The sequence below is a fragment of the Pantherophis guttatus genome, chromosome 1, assembly GCF_059756535.1.
Source record: "Pantherophis guttatus breed Tessera chromosome 1, ASM5975653v1, whole genome shotgun sequence".
Taxonomy (NCBI): domain Eukaryota; kingdom Metazoa; phylum Chordata; class Lepidosauria; order Squamata; family Colubridae; genus Pantherophis; species Pantherophis guttatus.
In genome coordinates, this window is record NC_142063.1 from 322,611,793 (window position 1) to 322,628,232 (window position 16,440).

Consider the following 16,440-nt stretch of genomic DNA (forward strand, 5'->3'; position numbering starts at 1 on the left):
CACCTATGATCCCTACGGGGAGGGAGGGGGGAAGAACCGGCCGCTATTAAAAAAAAAAAAACCCACAAAAAAGTCCAACCAGAAGTAAATGAACAGAGGTTTCCAGGTACTAGGCTTCCTTTCTCTCCCCGCGCGCCGTCCCAGCGCACCAGATCTGCACACGCCAAATTTTCGGTGCAAAGGCCGCTTCACCTGTAAGAGGAATCCCAGACAGGAATGCCGGGACTCCCCTTTCGGGAGGCAGGGAGGGAGGAACCCGGATTGCGCTCGCAACGCCTGGACGAGACAAGAAGAGGCGGGATGCCGGGGGAGATTCGCCGCAAGCCCCCGCGGGCGCTTGGTCTGCACCAGCCCCGCCGTCGATCTGCTTGTACGCGGCAGCGGTACAAGAGCCGTCCATTAATGTCTATGGGGGCTTCCGCCAGGGAGAATCAGCCATGGGATCGCGCGCTGCCATCTGGCTCAGCAAGAAGAAAGAATCGAACGCAAGTCGGCGAAGTTTTTTGTTCGGCGTCCCTCCTCCGCCCCCGCTTTCGCTCAGCCACTTGCTTCCCCGCTTCCCTCCCGGTTTTTTTTTACCGACGGCGCCTCACACCCTCCGCCTTGCCGACAAACGCAAATAACCCGCGGAGGCCCGGAAATCTCCCTCCAGCCGCGACAACCATCCCCAACCGAAAGAAGAAGCCAGGCGGCGGCCCCCTTCGCCTGCCCACCCGCACCGCGAGCGAGAGACCCACCCGGGCCGGGGCGCACGAGGGCGGGCAAGCGGCATTTGGCCACGATAAGGTCGAGCGGCAGCGGCGGGCCGGAGCTCCACGCCAGGCGGCCCAGAGCTGCCGCCAAACGCTCCATGCTGGCCGTCCGCCCCGTCGCCGCCGCAGGAGCATCGCCCTCCACCTCCTCGCTCGCGCCGCTCAGAAGCAGCCGCAGCCCGGGCGCTGCTCCTCCTCCTCCTCCTCTTCCGACGACCGCTGCGACACGCCGGGCAAGAGCAGCGCCGCCCGCCCCGTCCAGCAGGGCCTGCTTTTCCCGGCCGGGCACGGAACCTCGGCCAGCGGGGGACCAGGTGGCGCTCGCTCAGGCGGCTACATACCTCTCTCGGCTTGCCGGCTCGCTCGCTCGGCTGGAGGCCGGCCAGACCCGCCCACTGGAGGGCCCGCCGTGGACGCGCTCGCACCCCCCTTGCGGGCGCCCCTTAAGCGGCCGAGCCTCCCTTCTTTCTCTCCTCGACGCTTCTCTGGTTTCTCCGCGGCAGCAGCCTCGCTTCTGCCTCGGAGCGGGACTCACGAGGGCTCCCAGAGGCAACCCGGCCGGAATAAATCGACCCATCCCCTCGGCAGTGATGAAGAAGGCTTTCCTCGCGCCAGCAAGTCTCTTAAGGGCAGCCTATTTCGGAGTAGGCCTAACTGAATAGTGTGGGGGCTTCCTGGAGGACTATACCGGGCTGGCAGCCATCTGCAAGATGTCCTCTGCACACACAGGCAAGGCTGGAGGTTGCCCCAAGCCTGTTATTTACTGCCATCTGACATGGATCTGTTTCTTTTTCCAAAAACGGTCTGACGTTTCCCTTACCTTGACTGGAGTCAAGTCAACCCATTGACCGGTTCCTCTGGTTACTAGCTTTTAGAGTAGTGTTTCTCAACCTTGGTAGCTTGAAGATGGGTGGACTTCAACTCCCAGAATCCCCCAGCCAGCGCTGCTGGCTGGGGGATTCTGGGAGTTGAAGTCCACCCATCTTCAAGCTTCCAAGGTTGAGAAACACTGCTCTAGAGGGCTTCCAGCTTCTCCAGGAAAGCAGTGCCAACCTTTCCTCGCCGCAGAAATAAAGAAGAAAGGGTGAGAAAACGGAGAAAAGCTACAGGTGGAAAGGACCTTCATCAGGACATCTGGTGACATTCTGTAGCCAGCCTCTCCGTGTTAACAAATTTTAGGGCAGGACAATTACTTGCAGAAACAGCAGGTTGCCCTGTACAGTCTCTGCCTCACAGGAGAATCCGAAGGTCATAGTTAAAAAAAAAAAAAGTTAAGATGGTGGCCATGTGATTGAAGCCCCACCTGCTTTTTATAAGGGTTGTACTATTATGGCCAACATCTTGACTTTTTTGACCACACTGTCCAAATAAATCTGCTTGTCTAGTATTTTGTGGTATACAAAACAGTGGGATGCTAAAACATGGCCTGGGAGAAGATAAAGCCAACATCATGTAGACCAGTGGTTCTCAACCTTCAGTTCCTCATGTTGTGGTGACCCCCAACCAGGGGTGGGTTCTAAATTTCTTTACTACTGGTTCTGTGGGTGTGGCTTATTTTGTGTGTGTGGCTTGGAGGTCATGTGACTGGGTGGGCGTGGCTAGCTGGTCATGTGACCGGGTGGCCATGGCTATGTGTATAGACAGAGAGTCAATATGAGGTTGCCAGCCCAATCTGGTATCTCTAGAAAGGATGAATGATATGTGGAGGCTCTGTGATCAAGGATTTCACAAAAGCAAGCTGAAGATATGATATATGCTGATCATATTATGTGCTTTTTTTTTTGGTAATAGTCAATATTCTTGACCAGAATGTATAGGTATAATGCAACTATTTGCTAAGTAATTAATTCAATTAATTTGAGATTCAATTAGAATGTTCAATATATTTTCAGTAGGATGTAAAATGAATTCTATAAAAAATTGCATTTTGTGGTGTTTTCAAAAATTGTAAATGTTATGGAATTTGCAGTAGAATATTTCTATTCATATAAAATTTTAATTACAGAAATATAAATATTTTAAAATATTTCAGATTACAATCAGATTAAAAATTCTCAGACCTTAATGAAGAATAAATGTTTTAAAACAAATTCAAGATTGATATATACATGCATATTTATTTATTTATTTATTTATTTATTTATTTATTTATTTATTTATAAGAGCCTGGTGGAGCAGTGGACTAAGTGCTGTTAAAGTAGCACTTAGTTGCCAGCTGCCTGCAATTACTGCAAGTTCAAATCTCACCAGGCTCAAGGTTGACTCAGCCTTCCATCCTTTCGAGGTAGGTAAAATGAGGACCCGGATTGTGGGGGCAATAAGTTGACTTTGTATTAAAAAAAAGAACACCGCTTAGGGGGGGCCAAAAGCCCTACTAAGCAGGTATATACAAAAGTATGAAGGCTATTGCTTAATGCATTGTAAGCCGCCCTGAGTCTCCGGAGAAGGGCGGCATATAAATCGAACTAATAAAAGAGCCTTGATAGTACAGTGGTTTAGTGCACCCTGTTATTAACACAGCTGCCTGCAATTTCTGCTGGTTCGAATCTCTCCAAGGCTCAAGGTTGACTCAGCCTTCCATCCTTTCTAAGGTAGGTGAAATGAGGACCCAGTTTGTGGGGGCAATAAGCTGACTTTGTATAAAATATACAAAAGAATGAAGGCTATTGCTTAACGCATTGTAAGCCGCCCTGAGTCTCCGGAGAAGGGCGGCATATAAATCAAATTAAAAATAAATAAATAAATAAATAAATAAATAAATAAATAAATATAATTTAGAGGCTGCTCAACTCTAAACAACTGTAGATGGCTTATACTTTAAAAACAATAAATAATAAAAATTAAAAAAAAACATCATAGAAATCCAGAAGCAAGAAAAGACGGAAGCAAATTTTAAAGTCACCTTCCAAGATCACATTGTTCAGTCAAGGGGATCTGGAACACACCCACTTTTCTTAAGTTTTCTTAAGGTAGTTCGTTCTTCAAACAACCAGGCATTGTGCTATGAAAGGATTTATAGATGATAACCAGCGCCTCAAATAATACCCGGGTTATAACTTAAGCATAGAATCATAGGGCTGGAAGCGACCATAGGTCTTCTAGTCTAACTTCCTAGGGCAGGAGCCTTATACTATCCTGGACAAATGGTAATCTTTTCTTTAAAACTTCCAGTGAGGGAGCATCCACAACTCCAGGAGACAAGCAGTTCCATTAATCATTCTCACTGGCAAGAAATTCCTCATTTCCAGCTCATCTCCCACTGATGAGCTTCCGCCCATTGCATCTTGACTTCTCTTCTCATCTTGTCATGTGCTGTCCATCTCATCTTGAGGTGACTTGTTACTCTTCTTCAGGTGCTATGGAGAATAAATCAATGGCATCTTCCCTTTGACAGTCCTTCAAATATTGGAAGACTGCTTTCATGTCTTGTAGAGTACTGCTTATCATATGAGCATACCATGGCATGTCCATCAGTGGTCCATCATATTGCATTGTAGACCAGTTGTAGCTTCAAAGTGATCTTCAAAGATAACCCTGTGTATAGTGCAATGCAATAGTCTAGTCATGTGATTACTAGGCATGGGTGGCCATCTGAAGTCCCTCTCAATTTAGAAACAGAGACAACTGGCACTTCAGATGATACACTGCAAAGGTCCTTTTGACTACTTCAATGACCTTTTCTCTGAGCCAGAGCTGTGAGCCCATTGTGCACCAATCCTGCATGGGGAAGGGCACCGCCATGCTAAAGACAAATATTCCTCAGTTAGTGGGCCCGAATATTCACAGGAAGATTTTGTCAAGATTGAATCTGAGCCTGTTCTTCCCAGAGCCACCCAGCCTTGACATTGTATCTAAGGATTCAGCTGAATTGTCCATCAGAATGTTCAGCTAAATCAGGAAAAATTCCAAGTTTTTCCTGGAAAAATGCAACCACTGGTGTGTTGGGTATTTAATAATTTGGGATAGGTGCATGGTTGTCATGCTTTAAGAATCCCACATCAAATAGCTTAGATTTTCATTATCTAAATGGTAAGTTTTTTAAGAGGACGGGAGTTTAATATTCCTAATTCCAACTTCATCACTGGGTTTACATGTTTTGACATCTACTTTAATGTGACTAATTTCAAAAGCCATTATGAGTGAAAGTTCTTATTTGACCTTTTGATATCTAGGGAATTTCTATTATCTCCCCAGCATTAATCAGAAGGTTTGGGGCTGAAAGTTTACATTTTTTATTTTCATGAAATATTGAGACATTGGAATAAGGTGGAGGGGGTGGGATGGCTCAGTGGTTAAAGACACTGAGCTGGTCAGCTTGAAAACTGACAGCCCAGATTCAAGACCTTGCATGACAAGGTGAGTTCCATTACTTCCCCAGCTCCTGCCCATCTAGCAATTTCAAAGTACGCAAATGTGAGTAGTCAAATAGGCACCACTTTGGTGGGAATGTAACTTTCTGTATGCCTCAGTCATGCTGGTCACATAACCACAGAAATGAAGAAAACTGTTTCCTAGAGTAGGAAACAATTGCACAGAGGAAACCTTTACCTGGAATAAGGTGAGATTGACAATTGCAGTATTTTTCTCCAGAATTGTTGGACAATAAGTGATATCTTTTAAGTCTTTTAAATAATATTTATTGCAAGAATTTGGAATAATTAAGTAGCTGAATACATTCAATAAAAGCAGCTTTTAACATACAGTTTGAACCTGGCACATTGTTTGAAATTCCTAAATTGTGATTATTGGAAAATATTTTACGTTATTCTAAATCTATAGGTCTTTTTAGTCACTTTTAGAGAATTATTAAATTATGTATCAGTAAACTACAATTATGAAAAAAGATTGGAATGTCCCACTAATCATACTAATTATTGCAGAAAAATAAGGGAAAAGAAGTAAATTATGCTGGGATTCACCCCCATGTCCTTCTAACTGAAGCATAATTGCATTTTACTAACTCATTTTAAGGGACATGGCCCCATAATGCCTCTTATATTATCCCCAGCCCATTATGGAACTAAGCTAGTATTGTCTGTAGTTGTTATGCCGTAAAATGGTGTAAAATTCCAGATGACTGTCCAGATGGGTGTCTGAGGAGCATGGGAAGAAGCTAAAGGGGATATTAAGCAAAGAGTCATATTTTATTAGCGGCAATTGGGTGGTTATTTTTCCCCCTTTGGTAGGTGAAGCCAGATTGGAGGGAAAAGAAAGCTAGGAATCCCTTAAATCACTGACCTGGAGCTGCCCTGTATCACAGCTTCCAAGCCCAGCAGCATTGACTCATCATGCTGCCAAAATGCAGTAAAGCTCAGCTGTGGGGTAGTGCAATTTATTTTGACACACTTTTCTGCTGACTCAAAAACCTGAACATGAAGAGCTCTTACTCACACTCTGGGAACCCAGGTAGAAGTTCCTCTTTGGAATTAACTTATGTCTCGGGGAGATCCAGCAGCTTGACTAATTAATGCATTTGACAGTTTGGAAATCATTGTTATAAAACATTTTATTCTGTACATTTTGCACTTTTTTAAAAAAGAGGGCTTTTAACAGTCAACTCTATTTACACTGGAAAGACCTCTCAAGTGTTGACTGCTCAGGAGAAATAGAAAACTACACTAGCCATTCTCTGCAATACCATTATCTGCCTCAATTTAAAATACAATGTGAACTTAGAAAAGTAAAACCACTTCAAATGTCCTTGACATTGATGAAGACATGACGGATCAACGGACAGACGGAAGGAGCGAGAGAGAAAAGGAGAGGGAAAGAGTTCCAATCTTCCAGGAATATGCCTTTGAGAGGAGCTCCTAAAATACCATTGCAGGATGGAACAAGGATATGGCTTCAGGAATCCTCACCAAATTCCTCACAGTAGATCCACTCTGGGTTACCTGAGTAGAGGGAGGAGGGCTTATGGAACAATCAGCAAATTCCAAGCCACTGAAGAACCGCCTGATTTCTAAAACTGCACTGGGTGAATTTCAGTAATCATTTTCTCAACAGCCTTCAGTGACATCTGAAACTGCCGTTTCTTTTGTCAGCTTCTCCTCCCACGCTATATTTGGTCCCATTTGGTTCTTTTCTGAAGTGTCTTTAATTCCTTTATGCAATTTGTTTCCAACATTCCACTGGATTGCAAAGAATAAAAATGGAAAGAGATCACAAATGAGAATGCAAATACCAATCTTGTCTAGGCAAAGAGCCCCACAACTAATGTGTCCACAAATTGCAATAAGTTCTTATGTGGTTTATTTGATTTGATGGTGTAGTACAGCAGCCCCCAACCTTTTGGGCACCAGGGACTGGTTCCGTGTAGAGGTTTTTCTATGGACTGGAGTTTTGTGTGCATGGGGATGGGGCTCCGCTTGTTTGTGCGGCCTAGTTTCTGCATGCCAAGGACTGGTGCCGGTCCACGGATCTGGGGTTGGGGACCCTTGATATAGTATATGAACCCCATATAGTATGGTTGTAACATGATTTATATCTTAGCTTTGTATGTAATCCAGTTTTATAGGATTAAACTAATAATAGTTAAAACAAATCGGATACAGTGCAATCTAAAAATTGAATCAGTATTATTGATTAATTAAAACTAATCTCTCCATAAACTTTGCAAGACTAACAGTTTTGCAGAGCTTGTTATATTCAGTCTCTTTTGGAATGATGGTTTTCTAATTACACTGTGTACAAGCAAACTACACTGAATAGTTTGTATGCCAGCAAGCAAATTAAGCAATTGCAAGAACTGGAATTTATACAGCAGAATAGTAGCTTTATGTCAACCATGTTATTTTAAATCATTTTCTCCTCCTTCATCCCTTCTTTGAATTTTGGAAGGGCTGTACAATGTCGTTAAAATAAATTGTATTTCTTGGAATAAGCTGCTAAAAAGGGGTATTTAGTATCTTCTTCTGTCTGTAAGCAAATAGGGAATCAAATTACAAAATTCTCATAGCAAATCTGTAAATAGTTTTAATCAGGAGAGTAATATATAACTGCGGAGCACATGGCCTTAAGGCTGGATTCAAACCTTACCAACAGCAGCCCTATCAGCTTTAAGCAAAATGGGACTCTCGGTCTCTTCTCAAATAGAAGAGCAGCACCCTCTGCTGTTAAAGTGAATTCTGCTAAAATTTAAGAATATCCCTCAGTAATTCTGCTTGAGGGCCAAGCTAGTTACTTCCAAGCAAATATGCCTGAGAACATGTGTTACGGAGAATGAACCTAGAGACACCGTCACAAAAGGAAAAAATGAGAATGAAGAAAACACCAAGTAGCAGAAGAAAGCTACTGCTCTGCACACAGAAAACCTCAACTGTTGCAATCTTTCAAGTAAATTACTGAGGGAGGTCATGGGAAAAATCAAACTCATTCTCACTGTTTCTGCTTGAGAATCCAGAGAGCTGCTATCAATGACTGGGATAGACCTATTTATGAACTGATGTTCAAAAATATTGGTACAATAAACAGATACAAGGCAAAAAAGATGAGTTAAGCTGTATGAAAGGATGAAGCAACAGAAATGAAAGTAAAGGTCTATTCAAAGTCTTGATAGAAGGCAGCTATCCAGTACTCACTGGAGAAGAGCCTAATGCTGGGAAAGATTGAGGGCAAAAGAAGGGGACAACAGAGGTGGCTGGATGGAGTCACTGAAGCAGTAGGCGTGAGCTTAAATGGACTCCAGAGGATGGTAGAGGACAGGAAGGCCTGGAGGAATATTGTCCATGCGGTCGCGATGGGTCGGACACGACTTTACACCTAACAACAACAACAAAAATCCAGTGTTTGCTGGAAGAGATACTAGCATTTTAAAAATTGCTACCACTTGGTATGAAGACTATCTGTGGAAGTACTAGAAATAGAAAAAAATTGTGCTCAGAGCCAGGTGTGAAATCTCCAAGTAGGTATTACAAGTGTGGAGATATCAAAAGGTTTAAGGTATGTTCCCTTGGCCATTGTGTTTAGAGACAATCTTAACAAAATCTTCAATCTTGTTTTCCCTGTTATCCATACCCCTTGCATCCATTATTATCACCCTTTCCAAGTTTCGCTCAATCCTTTCCCTTCTAAGAAGCTGTTGCACACCTTATTCTCATTACATGCTTTGCAATGGCTGGTATAGCTACCCATCACTCTTAACACCATCTGACAGAGCAAATTGAGGGGAATTTTGGATTTATCACTGATAAAAGTGGAGAAAGCTAACCAGCCTCTTGACCCACTGTACATAACAGAAGATCAGGAGCAGAACAAACATATTTGCTCCAGTCTTTCCATTTACACTGGAAAATCACCTTAGATTTGTATCTAAAAGCTAGGAGAATTTTTCAATTAACTCTCCCAAGTTCCCACAACACAAGAGATCAAAGTTAAGATATTTTATTTTAGTTACCAATTGTCCTTAAGATGCTATGTCTTTACCACATTTAGACTCAAACTCTGGGAAGAGCAAATTATTTTCATGCTCTTGCCAAGAAAACTTCATGTACATATTCAGTTAACTATCTCAAGTCAAATGTGACTCAGTGAAGTCTTTCTGACATCAGTAAACAAAAGGAGACCCAGACTTTGTATTTTTAGCAATGAAATTTAAAACAAACCCTTTTCCGACATTGCATAGTACGTTTTTCCCCTAGTACTTTAGCCCCTCTAGCAAGAAAAAGGCACACCCAGCAATGGCTTTATTTTGTCTACTATTATATAAATGATGGGACTTAAGAAAATAAAAACCAAATCACATTTTCAATATGAACAGAAATAGACCAGCTAGAAATATTTCAGTTTATTTAACTTGTTAAGTAGAGTATGATTTTTCATCTAGTAGTACCAGAGAGTGGACTGTTTTGATTAACTACCTGGTGCTTAATGAACACAGCTTTTACAAAGGTTCTTAAAGAGACTCATACAGGAGGGCCAAGCCCAAGGAAGCAAATAAAAAGCACACATTTTAAACAAAGATTATACAAAAAAATTATGCACACTCTATATTCCCTTTTTGATAATGTTAGAAAGTGCAGATCTGAAAAAGGTAACAATTTCTATTTACAACACTAATCAATACATCAGTATGTGAGGAACAGAACTGCATTGATTTGTCCCCTCAAGTCCCTGGTTTCTGCCTTTAACTTTAACAGCCACTCACCTGGAATTGATTAACAAACAGGATAGGAATCAATTCCCAAGCATAAGGGAGACAGGAAAATTATTAGGAAACCAGATCAAGGCTAGAGTTCCAAACACTTTCATTTTATTAAAATTAGTCAGCCTCATCAGCCGATTTAATTAGTAGAGGAAATTTTCTAAAAACAAGTGCAAAAAGGTTGTCTCAAGCTTGTCTCTGAGACTACATGGGGGGGGGGAGGGAGGAAGAGGAGTTTGCCAGGAAATCCTTTTACAGACAGGCCAAGTGGTGAAAAGAATGACTCAGCAAGGCACCCAAATTTAACATGAGCCTCAAAAGATACAAGCCGTTGATCCTTGTTCCCAGTATTTTCAAATTTGAACACCACCCCTCTGTTGTTTAAATATAGGTGTCTAAATGACATTTCTAGCAGATCTAGAATGAGAGGCAAATCAGGAAACCAGAAAAGCAAGGCCCATTCCCGTGGGACCCCCAAAAGCAGAGCATACTTGCTTCCTTAAGTAGAAAATTTAAAGTGGTATTTATGCTTAATATTATTCAGTATTAGTTGAAAGAAGTTACAGTTGCCCAGGGTTGTAAACAAGGGATTTTTTATTGTGAAGAACTTAACACAGAAGGAAAACATTCTAGGGGTGTGATCATTCAAACTTACTTGCCCTCTTTCTCTCCCCCCACCCCACCCACATTTTCAATATTGACTAGGCTACTGAGTCACCTGCCTGGAGCAGCAAAGAAAACCAAATTCTTTATGAATGGCTGTAGATTTGGGAACCACATGGTATAGTCATACATGAAGATTGAAGACAGCCACATCATCCTCCATAGAAAACTAGTGCATGCAATTAACTCTTCCATATCATAAACCCCAACAACTATGCAGGAAGGAAGGGAGAAATAGTAATTGGTCTGACAGCTGCTAGACAAAGGTTAGTAGATACTTCACGTTTTACCTCAGAAAGCTAGATTTGTGATCTGTACTTCGAATTAAATTTGGCAATCATACTGTATTGCCATCTCTTAACACTTCACGCTATATATAAAAAAAATAAAACTGGCATGCAGGCAAAAAAAAGGGGGGGAGGGGGACTGCTAAAGAGAAAAAAAAATGGCAGCAGGAACTGGTCAGAATTTAAACCAACAGGAAAAGAGACATCAAGCAGGTTGGAATAGCTTGCTCTAACCCCTTTGTCCTCAATCCTCTACATCAATCATAGTAAAGTCACCACAGTAGAATTTGATCTTCTGTCTTGCTTCCACCAGAACAGAAAAAAAGTGGGGAGGGGAAGAACTAAAGTTCCTTTCCACATAAGGCACAGGACAAAATAAACCCCATTTACATACTCAAGGCGAATGAGTTTTTTGCTGATGCAAATATGGTGACTTAAGCACAGTGTTCATAATAAAACCCCACTGTTGTACAAAATAAACTGTTAATGCTAGGTTTTATTCTTGTACAGTTTGCAGACTGGAGCTGAAATGGTCGCTCTACATTTTAATGTTAAGACTGGGCTATAATACAACCAGAGTGTGGCATTGAGTTCAGCTGGTACATTAAAAATAACGTCAGACATGATTTTAATACAGTTTGTTTCAAGAAAATTATAGTCAGTGAGCTCTCCCTAACAGAAGAACAAAGGAAAGGTGGAGCCATGTTAAGATGAGGAGAAAAATATTTAAGGTTAAAAATGGGCAAAGTGGTTTATTCCACAGCAAGAAGAGGAGGGGTGATGGGTGGTGCTTGGTGAGAGGAACACATTCAGCAGCACTTGGTCTTCCAGCCTGTCACACCACCTCCACTGCTGATATCTACATTTTCACTGTTGGGCTCTTTTACAGGGGTCTGCAAGAAAGAAGCAATGTAAGAGTTAAGCCAAATTTCACAATCGTCGGAGCCATACTCACTGTTCAGCAGAGCAACATAGTTGAATCCACAAGTAGTGCAGGTAGTCCTCGACTTACAACAGTTCATTTAGTGACCACTCAGTTACAATGGCACTGAAAAAAGTGACGTGTGACCATTCTTCGTAGTTATAATCTTTGTAGCATCCCCATGATCAAGAAGTTAAAATTCAGATGCTTTGCAACTGGTTCATACTTATGACCATTGCTGTATCCCAAGGTCATGTGATCACCTTTTGATAAGCAAAGTCAATGGGGAAGCCAGATTGACTTAACTGGGTTACTAATTTATCAACTGCAGTGATTCACTTAACAACTGTGGCAAGACAGGCCGTAAAATGGGGCAAAACTCACTTAACAACAGAAAATTTGGGCTCAATTGTGGTCATAAGTGGAGGACTACCTGTAGTAGTCAAGCAAAAAAAAAATTTAAACAGAAATTCAACTTTTTAGGTACATAAAACCAGACAAAGATACTGATAATTCAGTAATTACTGAAATAATTACTTTTCAGCTAAACTCTAATTTTATGGGACTTAGGAAAATGCTTTATATTACTTTGTATTGGTGTGTATCACCCCAATTTTGAAGTTAGTCTATATTGGTGAAATGGTGTCTCCCATTTATTTATGTAAATTATACCAGGTTATTTGAGGAATTGTCTCTTCCCAATTACATGTATATATTTCAACAGGGTATGCTATGGGTGCTGTCTATTAGAGCTCCACCAGACATGTGACTTTTATGCTGTCGCTCCTGCCCTCTAGAACATTATTCCCCCTGTTGGCCTTCTGGAAAGCCCTTAAACTTGATTCTTTCATCAATCTTGGAAGGGCAACCCATGGTGAGCCTACAAAGTGGCTGAACAGTCCTGCAATGTTAGGCTTTGTTTTTTAATGTACATCTGACTGTTTTAGTTTTTTGTCATTATGTGTATACTGTCCAGAGTCACCATTCATGAGATGGGGAGTTATATACATTTATTAAATAACATAAAATACATTTTAAACTTTAATATGGCTACCCTTGTGTATTATAACCCTGGTTGCTTACAAACAACAACAAAACAGAAAGGATAAAAGCAACACAGAAATTCCTGGTGCCCCCTAAAGACAACTTCATATCCAACAGACAAGTTTCTTGAGTCCATTATCCCAAAGTTTTTATGAAAAACCATGTCTGCACCTGTGGGGATAATCAGATCATGTTTTAAGTCATATTTGTGCAGAAACATTGAGAATTGCAAAGGGTTCACAAACTTTTTTGTAGATGGCAAACCTCATAGCCCCAACAACTTGGTCATTTCTTTTAGAGCAGTCCATTATTAACGTGGGACCCACCCCCCACAGGGATGCAATTTGATTTTTAATGGGAGCAATTGGAACCTTGTTTAAATCAAATTAATGGTATTTTAGGGTTCCTTTGCATGAGTAGGAGTTCACTTTTTGAACAGTAAGAATTATATGTCACGGGGGGGGGGGGAATCAGGATTTTAGAGATGCTTAGGTGGGGCATGGCCAAAAAAAGGTTGGGAACCACTGTTTTAGAGTAATGGGCTCAAACTCTTCCCAGATTGCAGACATGGTTGCCCTTGCTCTTCATGTTTTACCAATGACATTCTAGTGTGCATGGTAGCTATAGGCAAGACTGATAGTACTATTAAGTCAGGATCTCAAACCATATTCAGTATTTTAATGTTCCTGCCACCCCATTTTCTGCTAAAGATTGCAGTTACCTTTCGAAGAATGTCTTCTGCTAACGTGAGGAATGCCTTCTCAATGTTTATATTTGCTTTTGCACTAGTTTCGAAAAACCTAATACCATGCTCCCTTGCAATCTAGGCCAAAAGGGGGAAAAAAACTGTTAGGCTTGTTACAAATGCTTTTGGAAATGATACACATCAGCAAGTGCTCAGATATACTGTCAAAAACATACTTTAAAAAAAAATCCTAATCCAAACACATTAAAAGATGATTTGCAAATTAGCAGTTGTTCTGCTAATTTGCAAAATTAGCAGAACAACTTCTAAGTCTGTCCCAAAGTATATATAACAAAATAACACATTTTAAAAACATTTTAGCAAAGCATAATTCATATATGTATAATTTAAAATGCTAGTTAAATAATAGATTATGTTCTCATAGGAATATAAAGATCTCACAGACTCTGAGAAAATAGACTTTTACTCAGTCAATTGTAAAATTTTATATAGAAGAACACCATATCTCAGAACTTTAAAAAATAAAAATCAAACCAACATTCCAAATTGGGGAAAACCCTCCACCAATAAATGCAGATTTCTAACACCAGGACTGTGAAGTATTCCACATTTTTATCAATTAGAAGTTTTAAAACATTCAGACCACTGATTGCTAAAAATTACAGCAGTTTCTTATAAAGCAAGAAATACATAAAATGGTAATGTTAACTTTATGATAAACACATTACAATTAACCCTATTCCCAGCCCTATCAAAACATATAATATGATCACATTAATCTAGCAGGATTCAGCCTCACTAAACACACCAATATCTTTTAGCCACCAAAAGAATGCTGACCATTGGCCTAAAGGAAACTTAAGACTTACTTTCCTCTATTATCTGCACTACCAATGCAGAAAATTGCTGAAGTAGTACTTACCTGTTCACCTTTTGCTTTAGGTACCACTCTTTTGTCATCCATATCACATTTGTTTCCTAAAAGCATTCTCTCCACATCTTCATTAGCATGCTAGGATGCAATCAGAGAATGATATTTTATATTTCTGTACAGCATTCTATTAACCACCCTATGAAAGTTAAGCTCAAATTTTCATGAGTGAAATTTACAACCCCTTCCCTTTCATTTTTGGGGCTTGGGTGGTTGTTATTTAAGTAAAATAGGTAATTAAATCTACTAAAGATCAAAATCAGAAAATAATGGTACTCAATTATAAAGGATATAATAATATACACTAAAGTTATATAGACACTTTGCCAAAATGGATATGCTTCAGATTATATTCTTTTATTGGGACAATTTTACAGTGATCCTGTATGGTCCAAAACAAGTCTAGAATTGGTGAAATCTATGATATAATAAATTAATACGAACTGGGAAACAGCATGACTTGGAGGTGATTGGATAGGATATTGTATCTTAACTGCATCTGCATCAGGCTAAAAGATGTACTATATTTTGGCTGGATAGTTTACTTTGTTTATTATAAATATAGTTTATCCTGCCAAAACACAGTTCTAAAAGATAGTCCTATCAGCCACCTTCTTAATAGTTACTATTAATTGTGATTACTAAGTCTTAGCCCAGAAAATCATTCCCCATATATCCCTCATTGCTTTGAGACAGTAATTGCTCAAGTCTTGGCCATTGTTTTTGATTTACGATGTAAAATCTCTGAAAATCCAAGCTGCAAATTTAAATATGAAGATTATTAGTATATGTAATATGTAATACTAGCTATGAGGAAAATGGTTGAGTTATTTACTCCAAAAAGCAAGATTGCCTCAAAGGATACTATTATGCCTAATATCTTTTAAGAACCAAGATTGGCCTGTGATAGATTGTAAAAGATTACTTTCTTTACCCTTCCATACCTGACTCTGTGACAACATCCTCTTATTCCCATTTCCTCTTAATTTTACTGTTTTAGTATCTTAAAATTATCTTGAGAAACAAAACGACATATAAATGCATTAAGTACTGTACATGATATAATTAATTCTTACGTATCTAAAGTCTGTAAAAAGCAACAACAAAAGAATGCTGACACATTCTGTATAAATGCTCAAATTATAGGCAGATGGCATTTAAATCCCCTGGGATCATGTATAGTGTCAAATTCTTTCCAATTCTTCTGTAATAAGCAGGCATCCCATCTGAACATATCAGGAGCACATTTTTTTTCCCTCAAAAAATGAAAAGTCAGGAATGAAAAGGTATTTAGTTAATCTCTTAGCAAGCACTAGTTTTGCACCAACCCGCGCTAAACTGCTTACCTCATCTATGTTTCTAAGCCATTTGCTGATGTTTTCAAAGCTTTTGGCATTGGTGATATCATACACTAGCATGATTCCCATGGCACCTCTATAGTAGGAGGTGGTGATGGTATGGAATCGCTCTTGTCCTGCTGTGTCCCTGTAAAGAAAAGCAATGAAACATTGAAAAGTCTAACAAAATGGGTGAAAAATATGGGTGGGGAGAAAATGGGAAAATCTGTCATAACACCTAGATAATTTTCAGTTTTGACACTCTTCTGTAGAAATATCTCGTACAACGTATTTATTTATTTATCCAACTTTTATGGCTGCTCATGTTGCAAAAAGCAACTCTGGGAGGCATACAACAATCAAGTAAAACAACAAATATATATAAAAATAATTATAAAAATAAAAACAATTAATTATTAAAATTTTAAATTCTATGAACTACAAAGTGAATCCCCTGCAGCTCAAATCCCCCTGCAACTCAGACTAACCCGAGCACAACCAAGCCCCCACCCAAACAGAACACCCCCCCATCCAATCAGAGCACAGCCAAGCTCCCACCCAATCAGTTCACATCCCCACTGGCAGTTAAAAGGAAGAAACAGCTGCGATCACACATTGCTCCTAGAAGCACGAAGCCGAAAACACCAGCCTGAAGA

At 40.3% G+C, this 16,440-nt stretch overlaps 2 protein-coding genes across 2 annotated transcripts in view; both read right to left on the minus strand.

Moving 5' to 3' along the window:
• Window positions 1–1,061, minus strand: part of GAREM2 (GRB2 associated regulator of MAPK1 subtype 2) — a 34,008-nt gene extending 32,947 nt beyond the window's left edge. The window contains exon 1 of the mRNA XM_034421190.3: window positions 738–1,061. Within this exon, the coding sequence (XP_034277081.2) occupies window positions 738–852 (115 nt within the window). The 5' untranslated portion in view covers window positions 853–1,061. The remainder of the gene's footprint in view (window positions 1–737) is intronic.
• An 8,461-nt stretch (window positions 1,062–9,522) lies between these two features.
• The window catches only part of RAB10 (RAB10, member RAS oncogene family), a 34,027-nt gene continuing 27,109 nt past the window's right edge, over window positions 9,523–16,440 (minus strand). The window contains exons 3-6 of the mRNA XM_034421189.3: window positions 15,794–15,932; window positions 14,439–14,528; window positions 13,532–13,633; window positions 9,523–11,737 (exon numbers count right to left, since the gene is read on the minus strand). Coding sequence (XP_034277080.1) covers window positions 11,654–11,737; window positions 13,532–13,633; window positions 14,439–14,528; window positions 15,794–15,932 — 415 coding nt within the window. The 3' untranslated portion in view covers window positions 9,523–11,653. The remainder of the gene's footprint in view (window positions 11,738–13,531; window positions 13,634–14,438; window positions 14,529–15,793; window positions 15,933–16,440) is intronic.